Source organism: Chelonus insularis, unplaced genomic scaffold (genome assembly GCF_013357705.1).
Source record: "Chelonus insularis isolate UGA/USDA-ARS -01 unplaced genomic scaffold, ASM1335770v1 contig_111_pilon, whole genome shotgun sequence".
NCBI classification, from domain to species: domain Eukaryota; kingdom Metazoa; phylum Arthropoda; class Insecta; order Hymenoptera; family Braconidae; genus Chelonus; species Chelonus insularis.
Genome location: NW_023276352.1, coordinates 160281 through 170487, shown reverse-complemented (window position 1 = coordinate 170487; position 10207 = coordinate 160281). Strand labels below are relative to the sequence as shown.

General features: G+C 30.2%; 2 protein-coding genes and 1 pseudogene across 2 annotated transcripts; 1 reads left to right on the top strand and 2 right to left on the bottom strand.

Moving 5' to 3' along the window:
• Nucleotides 1-344: 344 nt before the first annotated feature.
• On the bottom strand, nucleotides 345-1520 carry LOC118069332 (uncharacterized). Its single transcript, XM_035087411.1, has one exon. The coding sequence runs from the start codon at nucleotides 1469-1471 to the stop codon at nucleotides 797-799; it is 675 nt and encodes a 224-aa protein (XP_034943302.1). The 5' UTR covers nucleotides 1472-1520; the 3' UTR covers nucleotides 345-796.
• Nucleotides 1521-1526: 6 nt separating this feature from the next.
• LOC118069263 (uncharacterized) lies at nucleotides 1527-5084 on the bottom strand. Its single transcript, XM_035087282.1, has 2 exons — nucleotides 4727-5084; nucleotides 1527-4454 (listed from the first exon to the last, which is right to left on the bottom strand). The coding sequence occupies exons 1-2, from the start codon at nucleotides 4832-4834 to the stop codon at nucleotides 3378-3380; spliced, it is 1185 nt and encodes a 394-aa protein (XP_034943173.1). The 5' UTR covers nucleotides 4835-5084; the 3' UTR covers nucleotides 1527-3377.
• Nucleotides 5085-8751: 3667 nt separating this feature from the next.
• On the top strand, nucleotides 8752-10183 carry LOC118070460 (uncharacterized; annotated as a pseudogene).
• Nucleotides 10184-10207: the final 24 nt, after the last annotated feature.

Genomic DNA, 10207 nt, shown 5'->3' with positions numbered 1-10207 from the left:
TAAATCTCAGTTTTCCAAAATGCATTATTTTAATTTGGATAAGTGTGTTAAATATGACGTCACCTATTTGATTAGCATTGTAGTCACTTTTAACGCAGATCTAAGTGTGTAAAAAGTGACTATAATGTTAATCAAATGAGTGACGTCATATTTAACACACTTATCCGCATTAAAATAATGCATTTTGGAAAACTGGGATTTACAGTGAAGGCACGTATTCAAGTATAAACTTCTCAAACACTTAACTTGCGTAGTAATAAAATAAGGTTCGTTATAAAAGATTCTACTTCATTGCTACTCAAGTTAATTGTTTGAAGCAGTTTTTGTAAATTATAAGTAATGACAAAAATTAAACAATGCGTATACTACTTTTAGAGTTGATTTAACGAATGATGCAGCTATTAGAATTCGCACCAACAAATATTCCCCAATAAAGTGGAAATTTTTTTATCAAATTTTACTAGTTGGCTCCAAGATAAGGAGAAACACGTTGTATTTTACTTAAATTCACAGCCAATTGAAGAAAAACCTTTTAAACCTCTGGTTTAAGAATATCATATTTTGGTAGTGAATTATATGAACTCGTGAAAAACGAGTTCAGATTTGATTTTTTTTTAATTTTCAGATATGAACAGTCTCATAATACGGATCTGATCAGACATGGCCATATATAAACTCGTTTTTCACGAGAAGGCTTTATTTCACCAGTACTCCATGCTTATTGTTGTCACTAATTGAACAAATTAATCTAGATGATTACTGATTTGGAAAAAAATATGTCAATCGCAAACCTAAATTAAAAGTTTGCTAAACTTCTCCATTCACCGTCGACTATATCCATTTCTTTGCTGAAAGGGAAGCAAACTACAATTCGCTGTTCATTTAAATTCACTACCGACTCATCTTTACCAGGAATATTTGGCATTATGCGAACATATCTTAATGATTTGTCAAATATTTCTCGGAAACTGTATACCAAAATCGGCCCGAATTGGGAAGACATGAAACCAATATTACTTAAATTCGGTTTGGCGGTAGTGTTTTCAGCAACAATGAAAGCACCCCACTCGTAAAAACAAGCAAGTAAATAATATATTCCTGGCACTCTGCTCCATTGGGTATGGAATAACTGAATGACAGCACCGAAATAACTATTTTTTGTTACTATGTTTATATCATTAAGTACTTCATCCCATTCAGTTACTTCATAATCCTCTATTCCATAATTTTTGTCAATGTTGCCATTTTGTGTTATTGTTACGTCATAACTGAAACCGTATATACTTTTGTTATAAACAGTAAATGTAGATTTATATAATGCAGGTTCGTTAAGCCATTTTTCAGCTATTTTATCGATATTTTTCATTCTAATTTTTATATTAAATAAGTCTTCCATTACTTCAGCTACTTTGATTAAAAAATTTTTTGTTACATTTTGATTAAAGTAAAATGGAAACATTTCTCTGTACATAATTCTTTAAAAATTTTAAACAGAGTTAATGATTAAATTATCTCGTATTTCTTTGTATACGTCTCTAATATAATTATTCAAGAAAAAAAAGAAAATTATTCTCTGCTCTTTTTCTCTTTGAAGTAGGCTTATTTTTGTGATTAAAATTTTCCTTTTTATCTTTACTTAAAGTTAAAGTTAAAGTTTGCACTCTGATTTTAGGCCGTAAAGCGACGTGTTCTATCCCAAATTAAAAGACAAAAAATCGTTTGTGCACATGCCTATAGACGGGTGTTGTCTTGTTTTGTGAGAAAAAGAACATTACTTTTTTAATCTTAAAACTGAGAACAGATTTTGATTCTGTACGATGATATGTTGATCGAGAAAGCAAAGTACAATCTTTACTCAGATGTTAGTCTAGTCAAGGTGCTCTGAAAAGTGAATGTTCATCGAACATTAACCGATTTTGTTGATAAGGTTGTTTTGGATCATTACTTTTTTGAATAAAAAAAAAAAAAAAACATTTATTATGACAAATTTTTTGAATTTTCATTTTTTATTTTTTATTCAAACAAGTTATGATACTTCATCAATGCTAAGTTGTTTTATATATTTGGCATGAATGTAGCTTCCGATTAAAAAAAAAAATTCAAAAAATTCATTTGATGATGAGCTACGATTAATTGTTTAAAAAACAGTGGGACTGTTGACATAAACAATTAATATCTCAAAAATAGAACAATATCTCGAGAACCATTGGTCGTAGAGAGTTAAAGCTGATCTCATTGTTTTGCTCGTGAAAAGCTCTAAAAATTGCACTTATCATGTCTCGATCTCCGATGCGTTTTTTCCAGATATTTAATACAAAGAACAACACATTTTGCCATGTGTTCACAAATTCATACTGATGTCTGCCGTCACTAAAAACAATCTAACGAACAAAATTGGTTAATGTTCAATGGACTTTCAATTCTCGCTCTTTCTCAAAATATAGTGACTGAACTATATTTGTTATTCTCACCTTCGGGTCGGGCAGTTTTACACTCCAGTCATCATATCGTACTTAGCTTGAAGTTTTTCTCTGCGTTATAAATCTTTTCAAAAAGTTGATTATTTATTTTACAATTTTCTTCGTCCAATAATGTTTAACTATTTTATTCTGAAAAATTCTAACGAAGGCCGATATCTTATTAAGATATCTGTAAGTTTTAAACAGAAGAAGGTAGGATAATGGTCTATTCGTTTATTATGCAAACACGGTGCGTCTTCCATCAGCTAACCCACAAATATATTAAAAAATAACTTCTTGGCATTAAACAGAAACTTCGAAAAGTGACAATTAATAATAATTTAACATAGTGAAATATAATTTAATGAAAACAAAAAGTGACCCTTAATCCTACCCTAGTAGCCAAGATCTGTCATTAGAATTGTCGACAGACTTACGTATGTCTGTTTTCTTTCTGCGGCAGCATCTGACGTCTGACGTTGATTTTATGTTGATCTTACGTTAGGAAACCAAAAGACAGCAACATACGTAAGTCTGACGGCAGTCTGTTTCTTAATGGCTACTAGGGTACCTTCTTTTCTAAGCAAGCAAGATCTGTAAATAGAAGGAGAATAGTAAAGTCTTCGCTTTCGTATTTCATGTTTTATCCCAAAAATGGTGGAAGTAGGAAATAACGTAGTTCAAAAGTCGGTGAAAATGTTAATAAGAGTGAATTTCATATATGTGTTAATATTAACCAGTAGCCAAATCAACGTAAGACTGGCAGCAGACTTACGTATGTTGTCCCCTCCCCCTCCTAAGTAACAGCTCTTGCGAAAACCTTACCCGGTTCATCTACTACTTATTTCATTTTAACAGACCTAATTAGTTATGGAATAACTATAGTTATGGAAAACCAATAATTCAGTGTCCAAAATGCTATTGCTTTGTAATTGTGTGTGGTGACAAATGGTTGAACTGATAACTATTTCTTCCGTTAAATTGATTTATAGATAAGTCCACTTTGGTTGTTGGATATGAAGTTCTCATTTGAGTGACTGGTAATGTACCAAGTTGTTGATACAAATGAAACCTACTGTTATTCGAAGGTTTCGGTTTATCACGATCTCTTATAACATTACTTAATTCACCAGTTTCCAGTGCTTCTTGTAAAATTTTTTCATGTACTCTGTAAATATGGTTGGCTATTGAACCAGGACGTTTAAAGAACTTATTGCAACGACATATTGAACAGCTCATTGGACCATCCATTGAACGTTGTTCATTCCATTTGAATAAAGTGTCAATAGTGAATGGTCCATTTTTAAACTTGCGTATAATGCTTCGGCATTTTTTATTCAAGTCAACCAAATCTTTGTGTTTTTTCTCAGCTTCTTTATTTTTATGCCGTAAATTTGCTAATGGTCGAGACTTGGTTGCCAACAATTTATTGCATGATCGGTAGTACTCTAAAGTATACATTTCTCCAGTTAGCTTATTAATGTCTTCTTCATCAAGCAGTGATACTAATTTGTGGTAAAAGTTCTCGTCCTTTTTCTTGGTTTGATCACATTGGTTCAATAAAAACATCGAACTCCGATAACTCCTACGTTCTCCTGCTGGCTTTAAGTCTCCACTGGTAGCCAAATGAGGTTTTGATGATAAATCTAAAAAGCTTTGATTTGATGAAATTGATGAACACATCGCACTTTTGTTATTAAAGTTAGAAATGTACTGAGTTAGATTTTTTATCTCTACATTTGAGTTGATGTTCTGGTGGGATTGATTGATAATAAATATTTGAGGAAGCTTGTCAGTGAACTGAACATTGTCGGTGTTAATATCGAATGATGCTGATTGGAGGTCATATACCGGATTGTCGATCTGGAAATTATCCTCGGTTGATGATGTCAAGGAATTAGTGAGCGTTTCGTTGCAGTATTGATCAAGTAAGGTTAGAAAGTTGTCATTTACTGCATCCGTTTGTAAAATTTCACTTGTGCTGCTACTGATACCCTGTTTTTTTAAAAAAACAAAAATTCTAGAATAAAATTGCTACAAGTTTAAAATGCGAGAATTTGTTGGTACTTTAATAAAAATATGTGTTGCCGAAAAATGAAAAAATATCATTTTTTTGTTAGATAATTAGAAAGATTTAAAAAAGTAAATTTAGTTTATCAGAAATACAATTAAAAATTCAAAATAACTTATTCAATTATACACTACGGTTTAAGTGGAAAGAAATTTTAATAAAAAAATGTTTCTTAATTTAAAAATAACAAGTGTACCTCAATGTCGATGTTTCCAATCAAATCATCAAATATTTCATCGTAGTCATTGACTTTATCTTGTTCGACATTCGTTTCAGTTGTACTCTCAGCCATGTTTATCAACATCCAATAAAATTAATTGTTCAATCAGATAATTATAATTGATTGAAAATTTTTATTAACACTGTTTTTAAACAAAACAATTTTTATTTGATAAATGAGAGGTATATACAGTTACTTTACGGTTGTTTAAGTGAATAATTAAAGTAAATAAATAACTTTGAAGTATTTGGAATTAACATTTAATATAAGTAGTTAATATTATATGGAAATTGAAACTGATAAAGATGAAACAGGTACTCTAATGATGACTTTCTCAAATCACTATTCCAAATAACGTGACTTAAATATCATAAAAAATTATTAAGAATTCATAACTGATCTTTATCACAAGTACGTGATTTTGTTGCAATTTTAAGTAGGGTTCGAAGTAAGTTTCTATAAAAGTTAACGATAAAAAGAGTATTTACTGATTCTGAATTAGACAAAAATATACTACTTTGTCTTGGTATATAAATGTTAAACTAAGAAAAAAAATGTATTCTCTTCAAAAATGTTTACAACATTTTATTAATTAAATATCACGAAATCATTACTATTTAATTATTTATTTTACTTTCTTGGAAAATTGATTTTTTTTTCGATTTATTATTGACTGATTATTTTTATTATCCAATCATACACTTTTTGTATCATTTTTTATTAGTAATGATGCTTCTCATTGATGTTATAATTTTCAAAATGTCTTTATCTAGATTTTTCGATTAATTTCATTAGACTTCTCGAATTCTTTGATGACGTAAATAAGTCTTCGATTAACAAAATAATTATTTTAATTACTCGAATCTCAAAAATAGTAGGAGAGTGAGAGGTGGGGGATTTTTAAATTACAGTATACCGTAATTATACTTTAAAAATACTTTTTCAATACACAACAATGATCAGATGTTGATTTGTAATTAATAGTTATTTGTTAAGGTTAATGTGAAAGGCGAAGGAATAGTTAAATAAGGCGTTCAATAAAATTTAGAGTACACACGTAACATTAACAAGTGGAATATGTTGATTAATAGAAAATGAAAAGTACAGTTACTAAATAGAATAATAGCTGACCAACAGCTTTCTTGTTTGCAGACCGACTATATCTTTCAGACTAATTCATTACGAAACTGTTGAATTACTCTAAGGACGAGCTTATCACTCATACATTGATACAGAGTATTGATGAGCTTCGCCCCTCTCCAAATTACTTCACATTTGAATTTGACAGTTACTTGGAGTACGAAAACTCAAATATCAACACTTCCGCCGTTTGAGTACTCCAACGATAATTCGCTTGTACCAATATTGTTTCGCAAGCATTCAAACTGATCTCGAGATAGGCACTTTGTTAAGATATCTGCATACTGCAGTTTTGTAGGAACATATTCTACTGAGATTTCTTTATTCTCAACATTTTCTCTTATGTAGTGATATTCCACATCTACGTGTTTCGTACGCTTGTGATACACTAGGTTTTTCACTAATTTTATAGCGCTCTGATTGTCTATAAACAAGATCGTTGCTATTTCACACTGACACCCGAGATTTCTGAGTAACCTTCTAAGCCACACTGCTTCCTTGGCGCTTGCTGCTGCTGCTGCAACGTATTCTGCTCCAGTGGTACTCAACGTCACATGTTTCTGCCCTTGTGATGACCAAGTCACTGCACCATTTGCTAACACAAAAACGTAGCCCGTAGTTGACCTGCGAGTCTCTATATCCCCTACGTAATCGGCATCAGTAAACCCTTTCAGTTGTGTATCACCTTTTCCTATACTATACTCTATCCCTAGCTCGCTCGTACATATTAAATATCTGAATATTCGTTTTACAGCTTGCCAATGACTGTTATCATGATTATTGAGAAATCTACTCACTGCATTTACAGAGTACGCTATGTCCGGGCGTGATACAGTCACCAGGAACATCAAAGAACCAACCGCTTCGCGATATGATACATTGCTATGAACTTTTTCGTCAGCATCAACTGGCATTAAAATTACATTCGGGTCTGCCGGCACACTCACACTCTTATCATCTTTCATACCAAATTTCTCTATTATTCTTTTTACATACCCGAGTCGAAATATTGAACCTCATTTGGACCTTTTTCTCCCCAATAGTTGAGCAGTTAAAAGTATCATAATGGGTCTGAATCCTGTGTAAAATAAGATTCTATTTAAAGCCTAAAAGTGGCATAAATTTCCCTTTTGTCCATCTTTAGGCGCAAAATAGGACCTCAATTTCAATCTCCGTTGAGGATTTACATCCTATTTAGTTACTGATAGTATTATTATAATATATATGCTTTTCGAAAGTAAATTAGTCAAAATCACTAAAAAAATGAATTTTTACTCGTTTGCAATTATAAGTGTACCACTATATGAATTAATGTGATAACTATAATTACAAACTAGTAAAAATTCATTATAACGTAATGGTATACTATAGTAACTAATTTATATCTAAAATGTATCCATGCATATTGATGTAAATTGAAAGGTTATTTATTTACTTACATTAACGCAATGATAATATGGTTAATAATGATAAATATTATTTATATTTTATTTTCTTTGTTCTAACAAATCTTATATTTTTTGTTTTAATTATCATGACGTATAGTCCATAGAATCATATAAGATTTCATGACAGCTCGTGATAAAATTTGATGTATGTTGTCCAGATGATTCGCCGTGTTCATTAGAAACAAAATAATCTATAATACATACAAGTATGAATTAAAACAAATTTTATGAACTGTACAAAATAACAATTGGACAATTCCAAATGGAATCGATTTTTACCATAATTCAAATTTTCATTATATTTCTAATGCTGAAATATGGCCTATTAAGTAAACTATATATTGTATTATGACATTGTGCTAAACTGTGGTTTCTGAGCGCCAGATTTCTTCTGAAAGAACTTAGGATCTCAGTCACCAAAAACTACATATACATATATGTATACATATATAGTGTGTTTTCCAACTATTATTGTATGATTTAAATTATAAAGAAGACATCGGGAATTTCAGAGCTAAAATAATTCTTTTTACAAATTTTACTCAGTGCATTTAAAAATATGTCTTACAAACCAATTGATTCTATTAGCAATAATCAAATATTAATTAACAATACATGGTAAGTATATTCTTAATCACATATCATGTCATTAATATACTAAACAAATCTGCATAACCTTAATGTTAGTTAAAAATGTCACAGTCACAATAATATTTTTTCGTATTTTGTTATTCTATATGGTTCTAAGAGAATATTACATTCTTTGTATTGTGATCAATATAAACAGATTAATAATGTAGATAGGTACTACTTCAAGAATAAGTAAGAAATGAAAAATCAAAAAATCTTTCTTGCCTGTTTAATATGTTAAAGGATAATACTGATATAATTTGTGTCTTTTTTTAAAAATATTATTTTCATCATGTGTGGAGTAATTATAATCATTACTTCATGTATGTTTATGTTTAATAGCAATACGAACGAAATAAGAGAACAGCAACAAGAAGAGGAAGCATTACAATTACAACAACTAAGGGAACTTACTCTAAATGATAATTGCAATAAAGAAAGGTAATTTTTTATTTAAAACATACTGAGCAACTTAAAAAAATTAATGTAATCCTTTTATTATAGTCAGACTATTCATGAACTCAGTCCAGAAATTCTCGAAGAGACTTTTAAGAACTTCTTTACATCGACTCAAGTTCCGAAGAAGACATAATTTATGGGTATGAACTACATGAAGATGAATCTGATGATGAAGTAGAAGGGGAAGATGAAAACAATCAAGATAGACCACAAATTAATTCTACCATAAATGATTGGGATGAACTCTTATATGATCATGCTCAAATTACTGTTAAAGAGAGTATGTTACTTATTCTATCATTACTTTTAAGTCATAACTTAACAATGACATGTATTGCCGATATTATCAAAATATTAGAATTCTACTGCTTACCAGAAAATTTGGAGAAGAATAGTTTGTTCAAATTTAAAAAGTTCTTTGGACTTACTGATGAAGCAGATTTGGTTAAACATTATTACTCCTCTACATGTACTCGAGGCTTGACAAATAATAATGATATATGTCTGGTGTGTCCTCAAACGAAAAATTTTTATTTTGTTCAATTATCGTTGGTCAATCAATTAAATGAAATGTATGCAAGAGTAGGATTTTACGAACGTCTTCAGTTGCGTTTTCGTCGACCAGAGCATGATGGTATTATATCAGATATTTACGATGGACAGTTGTACAGAGCGTGTTATGATAACTTCTTATCAAGCCCTTACAACATCTCATTTACTTGGTACACTGAATGCCACGCTCAGTTCACGATTTATTGTACTGGAAATCATCCAAGTGAAAGATTTTTTTCTTTTACTATTCCATTCCAATATTTGAAGGTGTAATGCGTTAGATTATTTTGAAAATTATTTATTATTAGTCACTGGAGTCGCCATTTTAAGTTTTGATGAAATTACAGAATTACAAATACAAATAGCCGATGATTTATTACATAGATTTGTCAGAGAGTTTCAAGTCATGTATGGTATCCAATTTTATTCACTTAACATACACTTATTATTACATCTATCGAACTGTGTGCGAGTTTTAGGTCCTTTATAGGTTTATCAATGCTATGAATATGAAGATCTAAACAGATAGCTATTACAATTGATACATGGTACATGGCATATCGATACGCAAATTGCAACGTCTCAAAGCCAATTTATTAGAATGGTTAAATTAATGGAAGAATTACCACATGGCCCAATTCGTAGTTTTTGTATGATGAGAAAAAAACAAGTTAAAATAATAGAAAAAATTTCTAAACATTGTTATAGCGTTGGTACTTACAAGCATTTGGAGGAAATTCCAGACTTTATAATAAATGCAATGCGAAATAGTAACATATTGTTTCATAGCGCTCAAATTTTGTATTATAACAGGCTTTTAAAAAATGATAAACTATATGTTTCTGCAATGTACACCAGAGCATTACAAACAAACTCTTCATTTATACAGTATTCAGAAAATGGCCAAAATAAAATCGAAATAATCTATTGTTTTGTAAAACTTTCTCACTGTAGATGCAGGCTTAGAATACGTAACTGTTTGCATCAACACTATTCTATTATACAAGAATTTCATTGTGATAATGTTTTTGTTGTGAATGGTAATCATCACTCATTTAATAATTCTAAATTTTCAACTAATTGTCATGAAACTAACAATATTAAGGCTATTCCTGTAGATGCCATCATTATGAACGGTATATATATGAATTTTGACGGTCAAATGTACGTTTCATTACCTATTAATAAAAAAAAGCTAGAATAAACAAAAAATGACTGTTTTTGAAAT